The 27,234-nt window shown below is 37.8% G+C and overlaps 3 protein-coding genes across 3 annotated transcripts in view; all 3 read left to right on the top strand.

Moving 5' to 3' along the window:
- The first annotated feature begins 1,858 nt into the window (after positions 1-1,858).
- Positions 1,859-5,135, top strand: pigw (phosphatidylinositol glycan anchor biosynthesis, class W). The gene is made up of 2 exons (XM_046838572.1): positions 1,859-2,161; positions 3,178-5,135. The coding sequence occupies exon 2, from the start codon at positions 3,181-3,183 to the stop codon at positions 4,654-4,656; it is 1,476 nt and encodes a 491-aa protein (XP_046694528.1). The 5' UTR covers positions 1,859-2,161; positions 3,178-3,180; the 3' UTR covers positions 4,657-5,135.
- Positions 5,136-8,667: 3,532 nt separating this feature from the next.
- On the top strand, positions 8,668-22,299 carry ggnbp2 (gametogenetin binding protein 2). Its single transcript, XM_046839338.1, has 14 exons — positions 8,668-8,790; positions 11,017-11,133; positions 11,940-12,020; positions 12,217-12,470; positions 14,662-14,760; positions 15,301-15,414; positions 16,341-16,550; positions 17,119-17,293; positions 17,650-17,841; positions 17,953-18,100; positions 19,654-19,779; positions 20,105-20,259; positions 20,491-20,769; positions 21,511-22,299. The coding sequence occupies exons 2-14, from the start codon at positions 11,044-11,046 to the stop codon at positions 21,679-21,681; spliced, it is 2,094 nt and encodes a 697-aa protein (XP_046695294.1). The 5' UTR covers positions 8,668-8,790; positions 11,017-11,043; the 3' UTR covers positions 21,682-22,299.
- A 1,613-nt stretch (positions 22,300-23,912) lies between these two features.
- The window catches only part of dhrs11a (dehydrogenase/reductase 11a), a 33,438-nt gene continuing 30,116 nt past the window's right edge, over positions 23,913-27,234 (top strand). Inside the window, exons 1-2 of the mRNA XM_046839848.1 lie at positions 23,913-23,980; positions 24,071-24,301. Coding sequence (XP_046695804.1) covers positions 24,170-24,301 — 132 coding nt within the window. The 5' untranslated portion in view covers positions 23,913-23,980; positions 24,071-24,169. The remainder of the gene's footprint in view (positions 23,981-24,070; positions 24,302-27,234) is intronic.

Raw genomic sequence — 27,234 nt, 5'->3', positions numbered from 1 at the left:
CATGATTTAAAACTGGCAAAAGTTACAAACCGATATGAATATCAACAAATGCAATAGATTTTATGAATGAATGACCTTTATATATTATTTATATCGTTTTAAATTTAATGACCACTGTAAAGAAACTGTAACTTAAATTTTAGATAGATAGATAGATAGATAGATAGATAGATAGATAGATAGATAGATAGATAGATAGATAGATAGATAGATGTAAGACTGAATAGATAGATAGATAGATAGATAGATAGATAGATAGATAGATAGATAGATAGATAGATAGATGTAAGACTGAATAGATAGATAGATAGATAGATAGATAGATAGATAGATAGATAGATAGATAGATAGATAGATAGATGTAAGACTGAATAGATAGATAGATAGATAGATAGATAGATAGATAGATAGATAGATAGATAGATAGATAGATAGATAGATAGATAGATAAATGTAAGAATGAATAGATAGATAGATAGATAGATAGATAGATAGATAGATAGATAGATAGATAGATAGATAGATAGATAGATGTAAGACTGAATAGATAGATAGATAGATAGATAGATAGATAGATAGATAGATAGATAGATAGATAGATAGATAGATAGATGTAAGACTGAATAGATAGATAGATAGATAGATAGATAGATAGATAGATAGATAGAGATAGATAGATGTAAGACTGAATAGATAGATAGATAGATAGATAGATAGATAGATAGATAGATAGATAGATAGATAGATAAATGTAAGAATGAATAGATAGATAGATAGATAGATAGATAGATAGATAGATAGATAGATAGATAGATAGATAGATAGATAGATAGATAGATTGGACTTTGAAAGGTCACAAATTCAAATCCCACTACCACCAAGCTGCCACTGCTGGGCCCTTGAGCAAGGCCCTTAATTCTTCCTTGCTCAGTTGCATTACACGAAACATCTAGCCAAAGTGCAAATAGTAGCATTGTGCTAACTAACAAGTGCAGATAAACATGTTAATATATGTACAGCACATACATGTAAAGGGCAGTGTTAAAATGTGCAGAAGTTGTAAAGCAGGTACATGTAAGTCTACTATTTTATAATTGTGTAAATATTATATATATGATATATAAATATGTAGAAGATAAACTAGGATATTTTTCAATTTTACAATTATATACAGTGATAATTATCCAGAGATGATTCAGAGGGACAGTGGATGAATCAGAAGATTCAGAAGGTACAGAGTGAAGCAGAACTGTATAATGATTACTGATAGTAGTATAAGAAAAAACTTAGTGAGACATCAGTGTCCTAGCAGTGAAAAATAGAAAAATACCTTTCAATTTATATTTCAAACCAAAAAGGGTAAGAAAGCACTTTATTGCCACCTGAATTCATTTTATCAATGTATTTTACATAAACAGAAAAATGTGTATTTATTTTAGGTGACAAATTCATGTAAAGTATGTAGAAAAAAAAAAATCAGGATTAGATACAAATGTGATGTTTAAGCATAAACCTCACTGTATATATTTATAAACAAGAGTACTGCAGTAATAGTGGACAAGTAATAGCACAAGAATAATATAATCATATATTATAACCATATATAATAATAATGTATATAAATATATAATCAGCAAAGTAACATAACAAACTATATTGCTAATACTGTAATATATGTATTTTATCTTGTATATATTTTTCTTTCAATCCAAATTCAGTCTATAAAAGTTGTAATACTTAACTCGTTTAATTATGTGTGTTGAAATAAAGTACGAAAATGAGCTAGTTTTGGAACAGGAAGTAGAAGTCATGATAAGCTCCGCCTATTCAGTGACGTGGAGCACAGGAACGCCCCCGATAGACGCAAACAGGAAACATGCGGAAGAGCCGAAAGGAGTCCGGTGTAACGAAACCGGTTTGATTACGTAAAAACGTAAAGTTGGACCTTTGGTGGATACAATCGTGATTTGTTTGTTGCACGAAAAAACGAATTAATTCGTAAATCATGATACATTTGTAAAGAATTATGCAGCTTATTGATCCACGTGACCTGACAGACCGGTCAGTGCTGATTACATTGAATGTATGCAACTAGGTGAAGAGTAAAAGGGTGAAGATCAAAGGACCTGTCAGTATTTCTGCATTCATAGAAACCTCAACGGTAAGTTTGCATCATATGTGATCCATTTTGCTTCAAAACATGCAGCTTGTTCATGCAATTTTAATGGGCAGATTGCTGAAATTGCAGAACTTCAAGCACATATTCCCATATGATTGTATTGATTAAATTTTTACATCAGGTTTCATCTGTGGCCCTTAAGAATTACGAGAAAAAAAAGCTTGTGTTTTAATTCATTATTTTCACCCAGGAGCATTCAGTGGTGTTCAGTTGCATTCAGACTTACAGAGTCCAATGCAGGATTTCAACAGAGTTGTACTGAGTTGCAGCAGATTCTCAACTAATTGGCAATTTATTAGATTAAAATCGAAGTGTCATTGTTCTAAATGTTGAAGCGTTGGATCATGTTTAGTCTGAGTGGAGAATAGAGATGAGAACTAGATAGCTAGACCGATTAAAGTCAGTTTTAGACTCTAGGATTACAGAAGACTTCTAAGACTTGTCATAATGTATGATATGATCGTACTAAAACATTGACAGAAATCTATAACAGTCAAAAAAGATCCTCTTAAGACCCCCCCTGTGAATCTTCTCTAAACGAAAATGATATTGTCTTGCTTCAGTCATCGATCAGTGCGGTCCAGACATATGCAAGATAATCATCGATGAAGTCAAATACACAGAGGGCGCTATCTAAAACTCCAAATATGCTAAGGAAAATGAAAATAGAGAAAGTCATTTATTTCCATTCTTTTTTTTTGTTGTTGTTGTTGTTTAGTTGTTTAGTTTTGAGTTTCTTTTGTAGTTCCATGTTACTTTTTGTTACTTTGCTTGCTTTGTTACTTTGTTGCACCTTGGTCCTGAGGAACCGTTGTTTCATTTTACTGAGTACTGAATATATGGTTGACATGAAAATAAAAGCCTACTTGATTTGACTTGACCTTTATTCAGACTTTACTAAGAGTCTAAAAATTAAAGTTTACCAATCTAAAAATACCATCCAATAAATTAATTATTACATTATTGTCCGTCTTTTGACAATGACTTATTTCTCATAGGCAATGGCTGAAACGGAAATCAAAGTCGCCTTCGTGAGCAACCTCAACGGCACGACGCTGACGGAAGTGTCTCTCGGCTCCTTCCTCGCCCCTCTCTGTCTTCTCAGCCGAGGCTTGTTCGTACTGGTGCTTCAACTCAACAGAGTTGTTCTCCCACTGAGCAGCAGTGTTCACCTTCTTTTAGATTTCGCTCTGCTCATAGCGCCGCTCGTGCTCTCATGTACTGTCCTTAGTGACGTCCTCCTCTGGGTTGTGATAACCGTAGCTGTCGCTAACGTTTTTGTCGTTATAATATTGTACTCCAAAAGGAATAAGAAACCTGCCAGTCATCAGAGTACGATCCACAGCTTTGAACACAGTCATGTTGAGTCCAAATTGGTGCCTTTTTTGACCGCGTTCAGAGTGCTGGTCAATATCAAGACAGCGATCAGCATCCTAGCTGTGGATTTTAGTGTTTTTCCAAGGCGATATGCCAAAACGGAGACGTATGGGACAGGGGTTATGGATTTCGGAGTGGGAGCTTATGTTATTGCCAATGCAATGGTGTGTCCTGAAGCTAGAGGGAAGAAAATGCAGGGTTCAAAACTCAGCCATTTGGCAAAGCAGCTTTTCTCAGTGTGGCCTTTGGTCGTGCTCGGGTTTGCCAGACTGGCGAGCGTGAAATCGACAGGTTATCACGAACACGTTACAGAATACGGGATGCACTGGAACTTCTTCTTCACTTTAGCCATAGTGAGAGTGGTGGCGTCGGCTCTTCTTGCCGTGTTTCCCATTAACGTCTCCTGGCTCTTGTCTTTGCTGATCAGTGGAACATACCAAATCATCTTAGAGACAACAGATCTGAAGTCGTTTCTAACTCAGAACCATGAGCGCAATAGCTTCGTGCAAGCGAATAAAGAAGGAATTTTCTCTGTAGTGGGTTACGTCGCTGTTTACATGGCCGGAGTTCAGATTGGTGTCTATCTAATGCAGAACAGGACTCTGGTCAGGGACTGGATACGTGTTATCCGGAACCTTCTCCTAGGAAGCTTTGGGCTCTGGATTGCTTTACATGTCTGTCAAACACACATCGAGCAGGTTTCACGTCGCATGGCCAACCTGCCATTCTGTATATGGACTGTGGCACAGTCCCTGTTTTTTCTTTCCTGTTTGGCCCTCGCTGATATCGTATTGCTTTTTGCCAAAGTGACGTCCAGTTTCTCTGCTGTGTCGACCTCCTGGAATCCTCGTCGATGTCCCGAAACGGAGCGAAAAATAAGGAGCAGATTAGGAGCCTTGTGTTTAATTCAGTCCGTGAACAGAAATCAGTTGCTGTTTTTCATGTTGGCGAACCTACTGACTGGAATAACTAACGTCCTCGTAGACACTTTGAAAATCAGCGACTTTTTTGCGGTGTGCGTTTTGCTGGCTTACATGTTCATAAACAGTTTCATTATATTTATTTTACATGTACATAATATTACTTTAAAATTTTGGTAATTTGTTTCTTCTACTGTTCCAATCAACGCTTCAAGAATATCATCTGAACATGATTATAAGATGTAAATATGGCCAAGCTCTTACATATATATTTAACAAATTATGATATAGCAAATAAAAGAAATTGTGAGATGTGTCAACAGTACTATTAAGACGTGGGTTACGGTTATCATTAAATCTGCTTTTGAAATCCTCGTGTCTTCTTGCTGTGCTCAGTCTTGCCATGTGACAAACCGTCACCTCACCTTCGTAGCAGTGTTTGGCTGTTCCCCACCTAGTTTGAAGTCTCCTACACAGCAGTTTCATATGAAATTGATGATCATTAGCACCTGCTTGGTATAACTGGTTAATCATACACCTGACCCTGATTATACAAAATCTCTGACTTTGTTCAAGTGTACAACAAATATTTATTCGAAATTAACTTTCTTCTTCTGTTTGCTCATTTTGTAAACGAATAAAAAAAAACATTTAAATTATATATTTTAAGATTTTTTTACTTTACAGCATTTCTTCACACCTGCCTAAAAATTGTGTTCAGTACTGTTTTTTATTTTATTTTTTATTATTATTATTTTTATTCAGCACAGTTGCTGCTGTTGCTTACAATTATTGTAAGAATGTGTTTATTAAGGTGGATATCAGACTAGAAGGCAAAATTAGTTTCAGTTATATCAGGGTATAGAATATACAAACATGTTCCAAATTATTTTACCAAACTTTATTTACAATGTTTTAACATGCCCCACAATACCAACTCTATATTTCACAGAAGACACATATATAGATAATGCAATAATATATAGAATGTGCCCAAAGTCCAATAGAAGTCTTTTATAGAAGTAGTTATTTTAGAGAAGTGGTGCAATGCTACACTAAATAAATATATGTTAGACTTGGTGTCTGTTCTATTTGTAGTATACAGTAGTGGCATACAGCAGTTTATGTGCTATAGTATTTTTTTCTTTATATATATTCTGTTTAGTAGGATAAAAATCTCAGGATTAGTAAAATCATAATCATGCAATTATAATGTGTGGGTTTTTTCATTTCCTGTCAGAACATTGGTAATATTTTTGAAATGAATATGAAATATAACACAGAGAGTTTTAAACATGTAATTGGAGATAAAGATGAAGGTTGAAACTGAACAAAAATACATGTCTCGTATTGCCAAACATGTAAAAAATTGTGTTTTTTCTTCTTCTTCTTTCAGCTTCTCCAATTAGGGGTCACCACAAAGGATCATCCATCTACCCCTCTGTCCTCTACATCTGCCTCTTTTAAACCAACTACCTGCATGTCTTCCCTCACCACATCCATAAACCTCCTCCTTGGTCTTCCACTTTTCCTCCCTCCTGGTGGCTCCATCCTCAGCATTTTCCTACCGATATACCCCATGTCCCTCCTCTGCACACCATCTCAATTGGGCCTCTCACTTTTTCTTTAAAACGTCCTACATGCGCTGTCCCTTTAATAAACCCATTCCTAATCCTGTTCATCACTGTCACTCCCAACGAAAACCTCAACATTTTCAGCTCTGCTACCTCCAGCTCCACCTCCTGTCTCTTACTCAATGCCACTGTCTCTAAACCATACAACATCTCAGGTCTCACCACAGTCCTATAAACTTTCCCTTTCATTCTTGCAGATACTCTTCTATCACAAATCACTCCTGCTATCACTCTTCTCCACCCACTCCACCCTGCCTGCACTCTTTTCTTCACTTCTCTAACACACTCTCCATTACTTTGCACTGTTGACCCCAGGTACCTGAACTCCTCCACCTTCTCCACCTCTTCTCCCTGTGACCGCACCACTCCACTGCCCTCCCTCTCATTCACACACATGTACTCTGTCTTACTCCTACTGGCTTTCATTCCCCTTCTCTCCAGCGCATACCTCCACCTCTCCAGGCTCTTCTCTACCTGCTCCCTACTCTCACCACAAATAACAATATCATCATTGTGATCTGCATATTTGATTTGGCACATGTTTTACGCTGATGCCCTTCCTAACGCAACCCTCCCCATTTATCCGGGCTTGTGAGAGGCACTAAGAGTGCAATGGCTTATACAACACTAATGGCTGGGTTAAGACAATACATTTTCCTTTTACAGCTAGATAACCAACAGTGCCCCCTAGTGTATAGTCTATTAGTGTGATGTCCCAAAATGATTGAAATTACTGTATGTAATAACAGTCATATAAAATTGCTTAAGACATCGAGCAGCAAAGAATCATAAAATAATATAATGTGGACTAAAATACAGTAGTGAATATAATAAGTGTGTTCACCCACAACATCCTGCTCCAGAATAAGACAAGGACAAAATCAGGTGACTGTACTCTCATTTCAACCGTACACAGCTAAGGACATGAAATTAAATTAAACAAAGCTCCATTAGGTCCAAGGTGCTACATAAAGGACATGAATCAGAAGACATATGCTACTACAGGAGACTACACTAAAGGACTACAGGAGAATCAGAATTGGAAAACATTTGGTGTACGTTTACGTTGATGGTATATGTCAGACGCCCTTGTTTAGGTCCACTTAAAACTAAGCAGCTAAGGGGTTAAGGGCTTTGTTTAGGAGCCCAGCAGTGGCATCTTGGTGATAAAATGTTTGAACTCTGAACCTTCTGATCAGAAGTAAAAAATAACTTGAGCTACTGCTTCTCATGAATATGTCACACTTGGTAGAACCTCACGGCAATAAACAAGTAGACGGAGTACCGGATATTATCTAATTCATAAGATTCATTCTTTACTCCTACACATTAAATTACTGTATTAGTTCTAAATATGTTTTTCTGTACATAAAACATTTTTCTATTTTTTTTTTTTTACCCAGTGCCTTATGTCTTAAAAAAAAGGGGTTATTTCTAAGGAACATCAACATATTTACTTTATCCTATGGAGAGAAGTTCTCTTCAGCTAATAGATAACATTTGTCCCATTTGGTAAGAGTATTAGGGCTGTTATGTTAGATAGGAATGCTACAATTCCTTATTCAAGCTTATGATCATCATAATGTGCTGATATACGCAATGCTATAAACAACCAAGCAACAAAATCATAGTTCTTTCTATCTATCTATCTATCTATCTATCTATCTATCTATCTATCTATCTATCTATCTATCTATCTATCTATCTATCTATCTATCTATCCATCCATCCATCCATCCATCCATCCATCCATCCATCCATCCATCCCAAAGAGCATAAAAGAAAATGGGAGGAGAAAAACACAAACAATGGAACACTCGTTGATCAATAAAAATAAAGGGAAGATGATCATCTTCAATGACTGATTGCAATGATAATAATATTCTATCTATCGTAGAGCTTATAGGAAAAGAGGAAGAGAAAAATAAAAACAATTCAAACTTCAGTGATCAACAAAAAGAGAACATTAAAGTATTTAATGAGACTGTATACAATGACAATAATGTTCTATCTATCTATTGAAGAGCATACAGTGAAAAGAGGAAGAGAAAAATAAAACAATGCAAACCTCAGTGATCATGAAAAAAATAGATTTTTGAAGTCTTCAAAGAGACTGTATGCAAGGCAGTAAAGATCTATCTATCTATCTATCTATCTATCTATCTATCTATCTATCTATCTATCTATCTATCTATCTATCTATCTATTAAAGAGCATACAAAAAAGGGAAGAGAAAAACACAAGCAATGGAACCCTCAGTGATCAATAATCATAAAGGGAAGATGAAAGTCTTCACTGACTGTATGCAATGACAGTTCTATCTATCTATCTATCTATCTATCTATCTATCTATCTATCTATCTATTAAAGTCCATACAGTAAAATGGGAAGAGAAAAACACAAACAATTAAAACCTCAGTGATCAATAAAAAAGAAAACTAAAGTGCTATGAACTGAGTTATGATTAATGATGAGTTATAAGCTTTAATGAGACAGTTAATGTTGATCAGTTATGAGTGTTAGTCCTGCAGGAGTGAGAGACAGTCCTGTCTCTTTATGAGACAGGGACCTTTATGACGTCACATCAGGGGTAAGGGTCACTAGAAGATTCGGTTGCCACATACCCCAGTGTGTCGCACTTGGCAGTGTTTTGGGTGTCAAACGGCGGCTTGTGATATCGGTAAGTCTGCACAATGGGTGAATTTGAGGCTGGAGCTGATCAAGGCCGGTAGTGATTGTAGTGAAATAATAATAAAATTAGGACGGATCAGCTGATAATGCTCACTTCCTGCGGGGAAGACTTGTCAAAACCGCTCCGGTGCGGATCCTACGACTGAAGGTGGGAAAGGACTGAGCGAAAACGCGACAAAACTTACCGGCTGGCAATGTTAAATTAAATTTTTCAACTGCATATTTGAGTAATTATAGCTATTTGTGTGCTTTATTGAAACAATTCATTAATGTTTATGTGGCCACATAGCCAGGATCAGCTCGCTAAGCTGGCACCATTAGCCTAGCTTGTTAACATGCTCTATTAACTAACATTAGGTTTGCTAGCTTGTTGATGCTAGCCCGGGAACAGACTCGGTAAACGATGCAATCTGTCCTTTTCTTCTCTAAATGCGAGTTACGTTTTAAAATTTATATTTATTTCTTTTAATCCAATCCTGGTCTGGTCCTAACAAACAATTTCGTAAATCTAACCAGCTTTCTTGTTGTGCAAGCTAGTCAGCATCTCGAATCTAATCTATAGCTAGCTTATTAGCATGTTCTTAGCATACGTGCTAACTGGTTGTTAGTGTAACCTAGCTATTGTTATAATCATATTCGAATAATATTCTACCTATCATTTTGCAAAAGAAAGAAAAAAATAAACGATAGAGTTTATGGCGTGTTGGAGTCTGCTTGAAAAATTAGGGTAGCTAGCTAGGAGGGTTAGCCAGGCGCGGAGTTAGCAGGTTAAATAAACTGAATAATTTGGTTTTCGGATTCGGTTTTAAATTGAAAACGAATTGTTTGGAATTTCAAAGTAACTTCGAATTTTTCACTTGGTTGTGTTCATGTAGGAGGAGGTTTCATTGTAAAATAAAATCGCATTGAGGTGATTGAGGGCGTCTCCAGCTGGTTGCTAGGTCTTTAGCATGCCCTCTGTGTTCATTGCAAAAAAGATTTTAACACGGGGTTTCTCAGACATTTTGCAAACTTTGGACTAGAAAACCCTCTCAAGACATTGATACTGAACATAAGATTTATTATAAATATCATTTAAACATGAAATGATGGCTATTCGATCGATCATTCATTTTTTAGTTTCTAAACTTTACACCACCAGGTCCAGCTCAATAATAGGGCTTTGGATTAAACCCAATCAGTTCATAATTCGTTGTATATATTTAATTTTTTAATGGAATGGACCCACTATAAGATGTGCTTTGGGATCAAGATATATTGCAATACCAAGCAAATTGCTTGACTTGATTTATTGCATAAATCGATTGTAAAATAATTGTTTGCATGAAGAATGTTTGTTTATTATCTGGAAAAATCCATGCACACTATCACAAGTCTTCTGTACTGGTCAGTGTGCGGTCGAAGTATCATACCGTTTAGTTTCCTAGTTAGTTTTGGAAGAGTTGTGTTTTGTGATTTTCCGTTCAGTTTTGTTTGATGTAGCACCTTGGTCTTGGAGGAACATTTCGTTACACCGTGTACTGGACTGTATATGGTTGGCTTCCTAGGACAGCGGTGGCTGTGTGACTTCGTCCTCTTAAATAGAAGGTTCTGCTTGGATTGGTTTGTTTGAAGCATCCCATCACATTTAAAAGAAAACTTTGGTTATAGTAAATATGCTGGAAAGAACACCAAGGAAACTCGGTTTAGGACATTTTCAGTTTTTCGGCACAATTCACAAAGCATTTGATTACCTTCGGGTTGTGTTAGTCCAAGTGGATTTTGAGTCATGTTGGGTGAAAAGAAAATAATCATCTACATTGCACTTGACTTCGTGTTTGCAGTATTTAAAAAAAAAAAAAAAAAAAACCAAAACAAAATGGCATCGTGATGCTTTGTGTATCAGTTATTCAAGGGTTTAGTTAGGTAAAAAGGGGGGTAATGTAGCTTGAGATAAGGCTTTGACAACTCTCATAGCACAACACTTACACTGAGTCGAGTCCAAATAGGCTTGTGCTGATTGCCATGATGTCATACTCTGTTATTTCTTGTAACATGTGGATGGGAATTTTGCTGTGTGTTTACATTGGCCACCATATCAGCCAATCACTGTCAGAATTCAGTACACTTATTGAAACTAACAGGATTGACCTTGCTTGGGGAAAAATCAGATTCCTTTGTCAAACACTCCTCTCAATAAAATAAAAATGCACCTTTTATTCTGGTTTGTCCACAGGCAGCACTCCGACAGCAACTAGAAGACATGGCGCGCCTGGTAGCTGTTTGCAGGGATGAAGAGGACTACCGGTTCCTCGCAAGACAAATTCCTCTCTATATTGATGACTCCCTGACGGTAAGATGCTTCTTTCTGTTCCCGAATGAAACCTCTACAATTTCATTCAGATGCACTTGTATGTCATGAATGAATTGGTTGGATGCACAAAACATTAACAGCTAATCTGATGCAGCAACAGGCAGATTCTTACATTTGAGTAGGACTGCAGGGCAACATTTTCCTGCCCTGCAGTTCAAAGTGGATTTATTTGATCAGAATGTAATTCTGAATACCTGATTCTGACCGGCCAGGTCAGACCCTTTGCGTGTGAAACATATCCTGATTAGATTTTAGCCCCTTACACTTTTATTCAAATCCTCGTCCAGTTAGTCGAGCTGGAATCCGACTGCTGTATCATGCGGAACATGTAAAACAGGTCTTTGTGCTCGGCTACAAGCTCGTGTTCCTTGCATCAAGCTGTTTTATGCAAAAGAGTTGCACATTTTATTAAAATTTTTAACCTCTCTAAAGGTGCTACTTTTAATAATCATTGAACACTAGGGTTTTTATTTTGTATTATTATTATTTTTAAGTAAAAAAAAATCCCCCCCCCCCGACTGTGCTTTGGAGAGAAGTATGCATTTTCACATGTATACAATGTACATAAAGTTTTCTGTGCACAAACTCAGTCAGGATATAATCCTGAAAGTAAGAACACATTAGAGAACGAGCGTGACGAGGTTTTGTTTGTTTCTTGGAGCGCTTTTTCAGTGTAGCGTCAAACGGCTCTAGAGTGCAATACTGCAACATATAGTTGAAAATAAGTGTATGCACAAGATGTATGACTTGTGTTTATCATGATATTATTTATTACTTCTCTCCAGATGGTGATGGAGTTTCCTCACACTGTGTTGCACTTTGACAGTCATCAGACCAGCAGTTCACAAATTAAGGCATTTATTGAGGTAAGGCGATTGCGTAAGAATATCTCTAAGCCTGGCAGTGCCATGCGATAATGATAGTGTGATCTTATAGTACCCCAATAGGTTTTGCTTTAAGCATAGTTTTTTATTAGATGTTTGGTGCTTGTGTTATTCTTTCTAAAGGAAAAAAAACAGTATGTGGAAGCCAATGATTGTATCATATCTCTCCGTCTTGCAGCGTCACGGCATGCTTAAGCAGCAGGACCTGTGCATGGCCCTGATGGTGATGTCACGTGAAGTGTTTAGCGCTCTCTCCCAGCTGGTGCCCTGCGTAGGCTGCAGACGCAGTGTCGAGCGCCTCTTCGCTCAGCTCACAGACTCTGGCTACTTTGCCCTGGAGCCGCTGACTGTGGGCTCAGCTGGCGTTCTGTCAGTCGCCAGGGCCTGTCTCGCAGACCCCCGCAAACTCTACACACTATTCTACGTCCACGGGTAGGAGAGAGAGATCACCAATACACACATGCTAATACACACATTCAAAACGTAGCAATTACCCACGGTTGTATTCATTTTTAATTCAGTAACGATGAAATGTTTTTTCTTCATATGTTGTCAAATATATGCGAGAAAATTCAGTTTCTATTATCACTTGTAGTATCTATGAAACGGTAGACTTTTTCCCTCTTTCCTGAATTAATAATAATTATTTAAAAAAAATCTTGTGCTATTATCTAGACCATGAACCACTAAACCATCTGAACCCTCTGTCCTAAAGACTATACTGTCATGGGAATGAATGGGGAATAAAATGAAAATGTACAAAATGGCAGTTTAGCCAATAAGGAGCTTAAATGTAGTAAAAAAAATCTGGCAGGATAATTTTGGTTAAACAACCAGCAATTTCAGCTGAATTCTTTTCTATTTATATATAAAAGTGTGTTTAAAAACGTGCAAAAGCCACATATTGAGTTTAACTCCTGCATATTGAGGAGTGCATGGGGGATTTCTCATTTGAGCAAATCTACTCATGCTGGGTTGTTTTTCTATAAAAAAAAAAAAAAAAAGCAGCATTTGATTATGCAAGATGAAGCAATTTGTGTTGTTATTTTATTTATTCTATTCTAATGTATTTAAAAACACAAATTAACACATTGCTTCAATTTGAATAATGAAATACTGTTGTATAATAATTGAATTATATATGCTTAAATTATTGAGACATTGAAAACAAGCATTTGAACGCAGTAAATCACGTTTGAAAACACAACTGTTGTAGTAGACAAAAAAATGGAATTGAACAGAGAAATGCAGAAAGCTAACAGGCTTGATAAAAAAAAAAAACTTAAGCGCAACCTAATGGTCGCGAGTCATGACAGAACAGATCCAGTGCGACTGTCCCAAAGTTACAGTTTACACAAAAGCATTTCTTTAAACTATACCATTTTTACATGATTACAGGATTATAGTTTTTTCTCCCCGTGCTAATGTTTCACTTTCATCCGTGACACCAGTGTGTTTTCTTTTCATGTGCTTGTGCATCACTGTGGTACTTCAATCCCACACAAGCTCCGTTTTCTATCGTTTAATGTTAAACGCTTCCACGCCTTGGATGATTTGCGACGCACACTGTTTCCTGCTGCCGGTTGACCCCTTGCTCTCCGCCATTTCAGAAGCGGTTTGTCCTCTTGCTGTCACACCAACCTGTAGCTTAAGCATTTCAACTAAACGATAATGCCGTTTGTTGACAACGAATACCATTATCGATTTTATTGATTAGTTGTTGCAGCCCAAATTTCTACTCTGCACATTCATCAATCACATGCACACAGCGCACTTACTGCAGGGCTACTAGGGCCACAAGCCCTACATGCACTGTGCATTCCTCCATAACAAAACGGATCATTTCATGAATCATGCACATAAAATAATGCCAATATCTTGCAGAGTATTCGTGTAAATTACATAAATATCACATAAATCTATATTTAAATCTTCTTTGTGCTGTGTGTAAGCTATTGTGCAACAAAATTATACTAACTATTAAGTGTCATGACAGTGTCATTGTTTAAAATCTCTAAGTTTGCATGCGTGTCAGCTTATGACCAAACAAAATGTTTATATTTGTATGTGATTGGGATGAAACGATTTCTCGAGTAATTCGAATACAAAAATGCACTGAGGCAAACACTTTGCCTAGATACATTGTTTTTCATTTAACTATACATGAAGCACTGTGTTTCCCCACGGACCATGATAACTGACGCAACACTCACTAAACTCTGCAGTGCTCTTTACAGGTAAACACTATGGAAGGCCGTTTCCTACACATGGGGAAAAAAAAAATTATTTTTTTGTCTCGAAATTTATTTTAAGAGACTTGTCGTCTTTTCTCTTGTGTATTTAGTATTGCTCTTTAATAAAGTTATTTATCTGATTAATCGATGGAGTAATTTGTAGAATGCTCAATTACTAAAATAATCAATAGCTGCAGCAATAATATGATTTCCCAAAATGTCTAATTAATTCCCATAAACTCCTAAGTTTTTAGCTTCGAATATTTCTAAAATTCCAGAGAATGTCTGCCCGTTTGCAATTTTAATATAATTTTTTCATGTTTTGTGTGTAATAAATGTTCAGTGTTTTGTGGTTTTCTAGCCTTATTGATCATTCTTTTCTGTTGTAGGTCAAAGTTGAATGACGTCATTGATTCCATTCCCAAAAGCAAAAAGAACAAGCGCTGTCAGTTGCATTCTTTAGACACACACAAGCCCAAACCTTTGGGGTAAGTTTTTATTCTTTTCAGGATACCTCGGTTTCGGATGTGTAGAAGAGTGAGCTTGCTGTCTTGACTACTTTTATATAGTTCTAGCTGACGCTTCTCTATGCCCTGTCCCCTGACATGCTCATGACGCTGCAGTGAAGACTGCAGAGAGAGTTAGTGTTCAAAGAAAAAAAAAAACGCAATGCGCAGTCTTAATGAGGGGTCATGTATTGAATTGTTCCACTTTTGACTTCTTTGGGGCTCCTGCAGATAGGCAGTGCAGCTCCTACGTCTGGCAGCATTGCTGTTACTAAGCAACAAGAATGCAGTGTATGAAAAAGCACCATGTTGTGTTTCTGTCAGGTGTATGACATATGGCATAAAAACATTCTATATTTTGGTGTCAGGTCATAGGTTATGCCATGTATGATCTTTAGGAAGTGTTTTTAGTTTAAGCCGATTTAAGTTTCTTCAGTAGAAGCAGGACCCACGTGGTCATTGGCTGTTTGACAGTCATAGAGACAGTGTGTGTGTTTTGTGACCGTGGTGATTGTGTTGCAGAGGGAGCTGGATGGATGTATGGGAGCTGATGTCTCAGGAGTGCCGGGACGAGGTGGTTCTGATCGACAGCGCTTGTTTACTGGAGACGCTGGAGACGTACTTGCGTAAACACAGGTAATCCCGCTGTATATAAACACCGTTCTGCTTGAAATGTCACTGTGAAGACTGTTGTGGTGATTGCCGGCTCTCAGACGCATCTTTGTGGCATGAACGCATGATTTATGAATAATGTTTTTTAGATGTTCAATATTTCAACTTCAATTGCAGCTGCACATGATATCGTTTGTTAAACAGAATTAAAGTGTGTTGATTTCTGTTACACATTACAAAATTCCACAATGATTAAGTGTCCTTGAATTCAAAGTTAAAAGCCTTTCATACCAGTTTTATGGACACGTATGTAGAAATTGTGTTGGATTTATGATAATTTTAGTTTCTCGTTTCTAGGAAATGATAAACGTTCTGTACTTGTCTGATTTGTGTGCAGCCAGAAGATTGTTTGGAACACCTGTGGCATATCACTCTATCTAAAATCTTCATCTCTGTTTTAAACGTTTCGACCTTCAGTCCAGAAAGAAAAATCCCTCCAACAGGGTGTATGAGCTACAACAGTTAGTGTCTGAATGACCCTGCAAGCACGCATTTAAATATATTAAGGCATTTCAGAATGTTTTGTCCTGCTTTGTGTTAAACAGCAAGCTTTTCTCCCCCTCTCCACTGTGGGGGGAAAACATTGTTGGACAAGGCGTACTGTGCGGTCAAGGAGAAAGAACTGCTGCTTGTTGCTAACATACAATTTATGAACCAGTACCAATCGGAGGCATTGTGTTCGATTTGCTCTCGGATCACAAACATGCCACAGTCGCAATTGGCAGTTTTGCAGTGCAAGAAAACGTGCTTTGTTTAAAAACACTCATATAGCCTGTTTGAGTGTCTTGAATCTTGACGTGTGATGTTGCAAATGTTATTGGTTCGGGTTTTGTGTGTGCACTATTCATTGTATCGATTAAATCTTCATTTTTGCCTCAATTTGTTGCCAGGTTTTGCACAGACTGTAAAAACAAGGTGCTGAGGGCCTACAACATCCTTGTGGGTGAGCTGGACTGCAGTAAAGAGAAGGGCTACTCCGCCACCCTCTACGAAGGCCTGCGCTGCTGCCCACACGAGCGCCACATCCACGTCTGTTGCGAGACAGATTTTATAGCTCACCTGCTGGGCCGAGCTGAGCCAGAGTTCGCTGGGGGATATGAGTGAGTGATTTAAGTGTCAAGTCAAGTGTAATTTTGTTTATTGTTTGGCAGTATTACAGTGTGCAAAAGTTATTGAACAAGATCCCAATAGAAAGTCTTCCACTGTGGTATAATTTTAAAGTGTGGACATTTAATGTGTTTGCACTAAAATGATTATGGAGTATTTACAGTCTGGGCAGTGTGCATAGCTATTGCTTTCTCATCAACCCAAAAAAAACTGCATGCAAAAAATGTATAGGCACCAAATGTGACTGAACCTTAATTTTTTTTCATTTTTTATTATGCACTTCTTTTCAGCAGTGTTAATCAGTCAGATACCATACAGTAATACAGAGCAGCTAAATCCAACCAGTCAACAAAGAGGCAAAGAGCCAGTACCGTAAAATGAAAAACCTCTTTTGTCATTGTCCCTTCTATTATAACCCTGCAGGATTCCCCCCCCCCCTTTTACTGTATATGGGGCTGTGGTTTCGAGGTTGATTGTTGCAGGCTATCACACAGTTCAAGGCCGAACATTGTAACATAGCGATGGAACCTGCATGGCTTCAAGTGTTATGATTATGTGCAGGCGCAGAGAGAGGCACGCTAAGACCATCGACATTGCACAGGAGGAAGTCTTGACGTGTCTGGGGATCCACCTCTACGAGCGGCTACACCGAATCTGGCAAAAGCTGCGGGCTGAGGAGCAAACATGGCAGATACTTTACTACCTCTGTATCGACGCGCTACGCAAAAGCTTTGAGGTATTAATAAAACGGATTCCTGATTTCCACCTGCTCCGTTGGCACCGACATGGAAGTGTCTGATTGGGCTCGACAGGCCTGCATGACTTTAATGAGCAATGAAGGTGTATGACATCGAAAGTAATTAGTGCTTCTCACAATCACAGACTATTAACATTTTCTTAGCAGTTCCATTGGTGCACTTGTACTCGAGGCATGCACAGAATCATGCCTGTGTCACTGCTGTGCTGAAAATGGTTGTCATATTGTATTGCTGTTGACCAAACAGAAACACAATTTATAGAATAAAATCTGCATTGTAACTGCAACATAACGTCCCTTGGAAGCTGAACACTCGTTCTAATTCCCTTTTATAGATGGCAGTAGAAAAGGTGCAGGGAATCAGCCGGTTGGAACAACTCTGCGAGGAGCTATCTGAGGAGGAACGCGCAAAAGAGCTTAAGCAGGAAAAGAAGAGGCAGAAACGCAAGAACCGACGCAAAAACAAGTGTGGCTTTGACATGTCTGAGCAAGAGACCAAGGGCTACAAAGAAGAGAGCTTGGAGGAGGTAAGAAGCAAACTTTCTCTTCTGGTGCAACTTTGCTTTCTTATTTCTTTAATTTTCACTTGACAGCATGTAGAGACTCGCTGCTCAGAGCTTTCTGCTTCCCTTCTCCAGGGTTTAGACGATACGGTGAACACTGGCTGCAAGTCCTGTGGCAACAGGGAGGAGTCTGAAGGAGGTGTGGAGTCTATCGTCTCTATTGAGAGCGCCCCCTGCAGCTGTCCTGCCACCACTATTTTGGGTTCGCCCAAAAGCAAAAACGGTACAATGTTTTGTACGATTCGTGGTTAAACACTTACATATTTAGATTGGTTTGTTACTTGGCAGGAGTTATCAAAAATGTTCCAGAAGTTTGCATTTAGAGTTTGTAAATAAACACTATTTTGCAAACAGTGTAACACAACACAGCTGAACAAATGAAGACATGGATTGTATGAAAAATGAGTTTTATTACCAGGTTATGCAGGTTCAGCTAGATGTCAGACTTTTTTCCAGTTCGTCAGTGAGCTCCTTGGAAATATTTGGAAATGAACTTAAAAAAATATTTTTTGTTTGTTTGTTCCATAAATAAAGCCAATAACCTCTTAATATATATAACCAATAAGCCAAGATTCTGTGACTACTAGTGAACTTGCACTGTTACCTGCAGTCTAAAAAGGGTATCTTTCTCAGTCACACTGAAACAATAAACTAAGGGTTGAAGGTGTGTCTGACTTTATACCCAGCATTATACCATTGTGCTAAACTTCCACCATTACTGTTTTTTTTTGTTTTTTTCCCCACCCATCAGTAATGCATTTGGTTTGATACGTTGTATACATATATTTAATATATTGCAATTAAATTTTACACAAATTCCTATTTTTTTGTATCTGTCTGCCTATGGTTTAAAAATACATACAACCAGACTCTTGCCAGATGTTGTCTTTGATCAATAATCATTCTAAAGTAGCTTTACAGGGTTTCCGCAAAGTCGAAAAAAAGCCTAAAATTAAAATATTTTGTCCTTGGTCTTTAATTCGCTGTTCTGGGTCTTAATTTTTACAGTCCATGTTAACGCTACCTCGAATGTTCATCGAAATGCTCCCACAGCACTTTGTTTCTGTGGTGTAGTTTTTCTTTCGCTAGTCCAAATATAATTCGCTGTATTAGCCTATAGATTAGACCAACATGCAACAGCCAATCGGCTTTCTGTCACTGGTGCGAGTCTCTTTTGGATTGTACCACAGATGTAAAACGGATTTGATTTTTCAGCTATGGGGAAGTGAAAGTTTAGCAAAACTTGAAATTTCATTTAGGGCTTGGTCGAGGCCAGTTAACAACGTGTGTGTGTTTTCCGTGTTGTGATATAGGTCGTAAATTTCATCCTTCATGGTCTTAGATTTACATTTGACTTTGTGAAACATGCAGAAACCCTGATTTGGGTCACCTGACAGACATCACAGAAATTGTGTGTGGGTGAATTCTAACTGTCTGAAAATATAGTGCACTACATGGTTTTCAGAATGTATTATTTCACAATTTATTATTTACCAACTACCATGTATTTTCCTTTATTTATATCATGCATATGAATCCTTGGGCACTTCTGGAAAATAACCTCATGACTGCTTCCTTATACTCGTCGGTCAAACGTATGCCTGTTATGTTTAGAAACGAAAAAGTGTACTGTTGTGGAAATAATGGAGAGTTGATGACTCATAAAATTCACGTGTCTGTGTGTGTGTGTGTGTGTGTGTGTGTGTGTGTGTGTGTGTGTGTGTGTGTGTGTGTGTGTGTGTGTGTGTGTGTGTGTGTGTGTGTGTGTGTGTGTGTGTTTGTTATCTCATAGTCATGGCAGCGACTGTGGCTATTCCTCCAGTATGGAAGGCAGCGAGACGGGTTCCAGGGAAGGGTCAGATGTGGCCTGCACAGAGGGAATGTGTAACCATGATGAAACGGGTACCAGTTTCTCCGTATTGTTGCTAGAGGGTTGAATAAACAATTTGCAGAATTATCCTGCTTTTATTAGGCTATGATCACAAGGGAGTCAACTGTTTATTTTATTTTATATTATATGTACAGCATGAAAAGTCCTCCAAGTATCCTTTTGTATAAAAGATTTAATAATATATGCACAGGCTAAAGCACATGATCATAATGTCTCCCTAAACCCCTTAAAGTCTAAAGTGCTGGAGCAGTGTACGTTAAATGATGAGGCTAATTCAGTTTGTGTACCATAATTACATTTTATTAAATCACTTGGATGACCCTCTTCTCTCTGAAGCTGAGTACTCGTGCAGTCACCGTTGTTTGGAGGACAAAGAGGAGGACGGTGCGGACAGCTGTGTGGAGTGTTGGGCAAACTGTGAAGAGCACGCCAAAGGCAAGAACAAGAAGAAAAAAAGGAAGAGCAGGGCGTTTCTAAATGCGAACGAGCACGTGAGTTATAGTGGGCAAAGCTTAAACATTTTTCACAATACACTCTTCAGTCTAACACTGCACATATGAGTGAGGAAAAAAAAGAGAGAAGAATAATAACCATTTCTAGTATTTATGAATTGAAATAATGCGGTATAGAGAACACTTGCCAGGTGAATAGACAAATAGCTTGGTTCCTAATAGAACATTGTCCATCATTTTAAGCTGTATGTTCTTTCCTTTCCTCTCCAGCACGGACCCCAGACAGACGTATGTCCATCAGACAGCAGCCGGAGAGGAGATCCGAATGTCTCGCCTAGCTCAGAAAACGCCCACGTTCCCTCTGCCTCATCCACACACAGCTGCCAGAGCACACAGACGCCTTGTGCGAAGCTGTGCTGTGGCCCGTACTACAATGCTGGCTTGCAGCTGCCTTGGGCCAAACAACAGCTAACGAATGGCATGAACCACCAGACTCCTTATACCTGTCCACAGGGGCCCTGTACCACCAAAAGTCTCATGGAGCTGCTGGTGAGTGGGCCGTGTTTTTAAAATTCAGCACGTTAACAAAATGTAAATCTGTCAGTATCTGTATAAAACAGCGTCTGTCTCATGAGTCATAGCTCACTGATTTTACTCTTATTAGCATTTAGGAAAAGATGGAATTTGATTTGAGTGATTTCCAGGTCTGGTTTAGTATGGAAAAATATTAGTGTTCCTAGTAATTTCCTATTTGGTTTTCGAAAATATAAAAAAAAAACTAAAACAAGGGCCACATCAACACTAATCCAGGCACATATGACGCATCCACACTTTAGTTTTTACTCGTTTCCCAAATGTTGCTCATCCACACCGAAACGATCCAAAAAACACAAGACGCTTCAAACCAGAGTCATTTCCAACTGCCGTTTGTTTTCTTTCCGGCTCTTTGAAATGTGGCAATGACAAAAAAGTGAAAACGGCATTCTCAAACTGATCCACTTTGGTGAGCGTTTTCAATAAGCTACGTTTTCATTCTCCCCATACAAGACCTTGTGGAAGCTTAGTTTAGTATTAGTTAAGAATCTCTTTCATGTTATAAGCTTCCAGCTGAATCAATTGTCAGAGATGCTACAGCCTCTGGCCAATAAGAATTCGGGTGTAAATTATGCATAATTTGGAATAGGCAAAGTATTTGTTCATGTAAATGAGTGACAAAGTGACACTTTTTTCTTTTCTTTTTCTCTCTCCATCTCTTTCTCTCTCCCACCACATGAATATTATGTGGTCAAGCAGGACGAGGCAGAAATGTCATCAGACGAAGAAAACTGCCTGACACAAGATGAGATCCAGTCGTTCGTAGAGGAGAACAAGTCTTTCTACAGCACACGAGACCAGTACAGACAGCACCTGAAGGACCGATTCACCAAATACTGCCACTCCAGCGTGTGCAGTGTCAAATAAATAAACACCAAGGGCACACACACACACACACACACACGATTTTTACTGATTTGGGGGGATGCTCACAATTACCCCTGCTGCAGAAGGAGGGGGGGAAAAAAAGGGGGGTAAAAACCAGAATGAATTCTTGAGCCATGTCTCATTAAAGTTTAATTGTATTTGTTGGTAAAGGTTAAGTGGTCGCATTACTTTTTTCTCTCTCTTCTTCTCTCTTTATATTTTCTTCTTGCTCTTTGCTCATTTTCCCCTCATCTCTCACTTGCACTCAGGTGTAGTTTGTTAGCTGTTTTTTCTAGATTTATTGATTCTAGGAGCGGGGTACATAAGATCACGGTGGAAGCGACGAGATTGCGAGCCGTCACCGTAGCGATGCCGGTAGTCTTTCTAGTCTTATCGTTTATTAAACATGTCCCTTTATTTTTCCAGTTCATCTCACTACCTGAGACTCTTCATTTTAGTGGCAAATCGTTGTACCAATAAATGTGTACAGAAATGAAATTATCTGAATATAAAGATTTTACAGAGAGATACACATCCATTTATAAGGAGGCTTGGGTGGAATGTTGAGCGCAATGTGCAAAATTGACATAATAAAGAATATTTATTAATATGCATTAAGATGAATGTGTGGCGTTTTCTGCTTTGAGTAATTACACTCTTTAACTAGGGCGGTTTTTATTTGTACATTTATTCATTTATTTTTTTTAATATGGCTGCAGCTATCAATCATTTTTTCTATCATTTTAGATTAATAGGATACAAAGTATTTTTCTTTATTATTGAGCAATACTAAATACACATGAGAATACACTTATGAGCAAGTCATTTGTCTCCTTTTTAGAAAAATTCATATTTAATTGCTAAAATTGCATAAAAGTATGCAAGAATATTTGAAATCTAAACCTACTTAGTGCATTTAATTGCCATATTACATCAAAATACAAATATATAAATAAAAAAATATATAAAAATTTCATTTTATATTTAAAGAAAAAAAGGTTAACACTGTACAATGATTTGTTTTAGTTTGAAATGATCCCAAACTTTGAAAACTTTTTCATTTTCTTTGGCCCAAATCTCTTCAGCCCTCGAGGAAATCTTTTGCCATTTTTTATTCTGCAGCGTCTTCAGTGTTTACCTGTCCAGAGGGCTCCAGAATTTAGCTGGTGGTGCGTCAGTAATAATGGTCCAGCGAGTATTTGCCTCAATGCTTTAAGTCTGAGTTATTTAAGGAATTGTTTGAGCCTTAGTTTTAAAATAATATTTTCCACAATATTTCTGACCAAAGTTGTCCATCAGCCCAGACCTAATGTTTGGCTTTTTGTTGAAGTAGTATCTTGCATAGTAGCTTATGAATTTCTACTTCAGCCAATTAAAAACAGGGCATTTTGTTTATAGAAAAATTAAAGACAGTGGTGTGTCATACTTTGTATATATTTATATATTGTGATTACAAATTTGTACTATATAAACTGGTTATAAATACTGATAAGATTAGGTGTGTGTTAATATAAACCATGCAGCTGGTATAGTAAATTAATCTACAGCTTTTATTATATATATACAGTACAGACCAAAAGTTTGGACACACCTGCTCATTCAAAGAGTTTTCTTTATTTTCATGACTATGAAAATTGTAGATTCACACTGAAGGCATCAAAACTATGAATTAACACGTGGAATTATATACATAACAAAAAAGTGAACTGAAAATGTCATTGTAGGTTCTTCAAAGTAGGCATCAAGAGAATGCCAAGAGTGTGCAAAGCAGTAATCTAAGCAAAAGTTGGCTACTTTGAAGAACCTACAATATGACATATTTTCAGTTGTTTCACACTTTTTTGTTATGTATATAATTCCACGTGTTAATTCATAGGGTGTGATGCCCGGGCGTCCACATACTTTTGCCCAAAAAGTTTGCATACAAACTACAACCCATTTCTTTTTACAGAATCTTACCCAGCCTCTAGATGGCGCCCTGTACCCAATCACATTAATAATTATCTATCTACTCTTTAATGTAGCAGCTATTTATTTATTCTAAATATATATATATATATATATATATATATATATATATATATATATATATATATATATATATATCAAAATTGGAAATGTTGCAGCATTTCCAGTTTTTCTAGATTGTCGAGTCGGGGGAAAAAAAGGTGCGGGCGGTGACACCAACCCAAGTCTTGACTCTTTTTTTTTTTTTTGCCTTGGTGTATAATATTTAATCCTGAGCACGGGGATTGGGGCGTTCTTATCAGCGCGTCTAAAAGAGATACGAAGTGTGAGGGTGAGAGAGACAGAGATCGAGGGAGATCAAGTGATAGATACAGAGAGAGAGAGAGAGAGAGATCGCGACTCTTGTTTTTTGATCCACTAGGTTTACCGGGACACGCGCGATCTGCTTGGATAACGCGGCTGCACGAGACACTCTACCGGTGATCTGGAGAAATCCACCCCCGCGCGGCTCCGTCCTCCGATGGAGCGTTGGAAAGGCAGAGTGGCGCTCGTGACCGGTGCCTCGGTCGGGATCGGAGCGGCGGTCGCGCGCGCTCTCGTCCAGCACGGCATGAAGGTGGTCGGGTGCGCGCGCAGCGTCGATAAAATAGAGGTGACTGCGGCTCAATTTTTTTTTTCATTAAAAAATGTCATTTTGTAATAATTACTATCATTTATTAGATGCTTTGCCTACTTGGTCCTTTACTCTGCAGCCCCCCAACACCCCCCACCCCAATTCACAGGCACGCGCCAATTCACTGATTTAAGGTCCTCCAGGGTTTGCAGGGTTTTTTTCAACTTCATTACCCTTCTTGATGTCACACTGCACCCTACACATCCTCTGTTATAATATCGACAAGTAATTATGTATTATTTGTTAAGAACAATGACACCATTAGATCGTTCCTTTGTTAACCACGCCTACTTCACCATCAAATCAACCCATCCGGAAAAAAAAAAAGATAAGAAAAGAAAAGAAAATCGTAAAAACGTGTTGTAGTCGTTTCCTGCTTCCTGTATAGTATACAACACTCGGGGTAAACTTGTGTGAAATACAGTGTAACAGGATAAACTGCATTGCTCGCTTCTGATTGGCTAGAAGAGCTCGATTCATTTTCTGTAACAGTACTTCCGGCGTCATTGCAGTATGTGATCGTTTCTATAGTAAATGTTACCACAGGGATTTGAATGAAAGATGCTTGGCATTAAGATTTACCAGTCAAAAGTTGAGACACACCTTTTTCCTTAATGTTTCTTCGTCATTTTTATATTATATTTAACATTCTACATTGTACCGAAAACATCCAAATTATGAACAGATAATATTCAATTATGTAGTAAACAAAAAGTGTAACCCAGAATATGTTTTTTGAAGCCGTGTTTGAAAAACCGCACACTCTTAGCATAATATCAGTCAGCCTCATCGAGGAATGTTTTTCGGAGTTCTCAGAGGTGTTGAGTGCTTGTTGGCTGCTTTTCCTTCGGTCTAAATGGATTTAGATTGGGTGATTGTAGCCGTCAGGTCATCTGATGCAGGACTCCATCACTCTCCTTCTTGAAAAAGGGATTTTGGGGTCATTATCCAGTTGGAAAGCAACATGGGATGGCACGGTCACTGCAAAATGCTGTGGTAGCCATGTTGGTTGAGTGTGGCTTAAATTTTAACTAAATCTAAAACATTTATGTTGTTTCATTGTGTAAAGGTTCTTCTTTATTAATGTACAATGTTGAAAATAATAAAAAATAAAGAAAAACCATTAAAGAAGAAGGTTTGTCCAAACTTTTGACTGGTACTGTACATATAAAAAAGTGTGTAATTATTTGTGAGGTAAAGTTTTCTGTCAGGAGAATGTTTATTTTGTGTTTTTAAGGACTCCCTTTGTAACATTTATTCTAGGTTATTCACTACAAGACATTGCGTTTTTTTGGAAACATGACAAGCTATGATTTTTTTTTCTTCTTCAATATAGAGAGGATAGTTTGGAAATTACTGTTTATAGCTCTGATATACTTCACACAACGCTAAACGTATATCAGTACAAAGTATGACGTATGTCAATTCATTGAAAAAACATTTTTATTATAATATTTCCATGGGATAGCGAAAAGTGAAACACTTCAGAGTATGTGCTTATTAGAAAATCATTTTGTAGTCAGCATCATACCTCATCACACAGGTGACTTTCACACTTGTTGGCTGAATCGGCCACCAGTTCATGTCCAAATCATTCAAGGTTTCTCTTTCAGAGCATTCTAAACCCACAAAAGGGATTCGGAAGTGGGCTTAAATGTGAACTTTAGTCCACTTTCTTGTTATCGAGCACTCCTTATTTGTGCCTCACCTTAATTTATCAATAGTCACAAAGACATGCTTTGTGCATTGTATAACCATAAGTCTTCCCTCATGGCCACTTCCTCACTTACCTTCTAATCTTACTGCTTTGTCAATCATTGACTGCTCCAGAATTGTGCATGGGACCTTCCCTTGATCTTTACACAAGTGATCATCATTGGAAATGTGAAATGTGAACAACAGGTGAGAATAGGAATAGAGAACACTGACAAATGCCATCTGTGATGATCGCAAATGTTACGCTATTTGAGTTGCTTAGTAGCTCCTACTTTTATAACCATAATGATTGTATAAGACTGTAGAAAGAACATTACTTTTAATCACACACTTTAGTGCTCATGTTAGTTCTCATTCTCCAGTGTTCTGTATTGTTGAAAGATTTATGATCAAACTCTTGATGTCACCCAAATGAGGATGGGTTCCCCTTTTCAGTCTGCCTTTCTTCCACATAAGATCTAAGGGAGTTTTTCCTTGCCACAGTCACCACGGCTGCTCATCAGGGATAAATGCACACCATTCACCTTAACTGTTGATTTCTGTAAAGCTGCTTTGAGACAATGTCTGTTGTAAAAGGCGCTATAGAAATAAACTTGACTTGACAAGTGGTACTCAGTCTTCCTGCAGTGTCATAACCACAAATGACTGTAAAAGATTGTAGAAAGATCATTACTCATAATCTTACATTCCGGTGCTCATGTTAGTTCTCACTCTCTAGTGTTCTGTATTGTTTTGAGATTTATGATCACAGTCTTGATGTCGCTCAAATGAGGATGGGTTCCCCTTTTGAGTCTGGTTCCTCTCAAGGTTTCTTCCTCATAACATCTAAGGAAGTTTTTCCTTGCCACAGTAGCCATGGCTGCTCATCAGGGATAAATACACATCGTTCACCTTAACTCTTAAATTCTTTAAAGCTGCTTTGAGACAATGTCTGTTGTGAAAAGCGCTATAGAAATAAACTTAACTTGACTCATACTATGATTTGGAAACTATTGTCACCTTTTAGCATTTTCCCTGTAGTTTGATGAGTTCAGAAGCCATTCGTTTAACTGAGGATTGCAAATCCTGGTCAATTGCAAGCTTTACTTGGTTAGAAGAGCAGATGATGCTATAATCCACCAGGTGAATGTGATTGCAGTGAAAATGTCTAATGATATTGTTTGCCATCTGTATGGTAGCTGTTCTATGTAGAGGTT

This window comes from Silurus meridionalis, chromosome 25 (genome assembly GCF_014805685.1).
Source record: "Silurus meridionalis isolate SWU-2019-XX chromosome 25, ASM1480568v1, whole genome shotgun sequence".
Taxonomy (NCBI): domain Eukaryota; kingdom Metazoa; phylum Chordata; class Actinopteri; order Siluriformes; family Siluridae; genus Silurus; species Silurus meridionalis.
The sequence above is the reverse complement of the archived record's forward strand: the minus strand, read 5'-3'. Positions and strand labels throughout refer to the sequence as shown.

Coding starts and splice junctions, on each gene's coding strand:
- pigw (XM_046838572.1), top strand. CDS start 3,181: ATGGCTGAAACGGAAATCAAAGTCGCCTTCGTGAGCAACCTCAACGGC.
- ggnbp2 (XM_046839338.1), top strand. CDS start 11,044: ATGGCGCGCCTGGTAGCTGTTTGCAGGGATGAAGAGGACTACCGGTTC. Junction 17,294..17,649: donor CGCTACGCAAAAGCTTTGAG/GTATTAATAAAA, acceptor TCCCTTTTATAG/ATGGCAGTAGAAAAGGTGCA. Junction 20,770..21,510: donor AAAGTCTCATGGAGCTGCTG/GTGAGTGGGCCG, acceptor TATGTGGTCAAG/CAGGACGAGGCAGAAATGTC.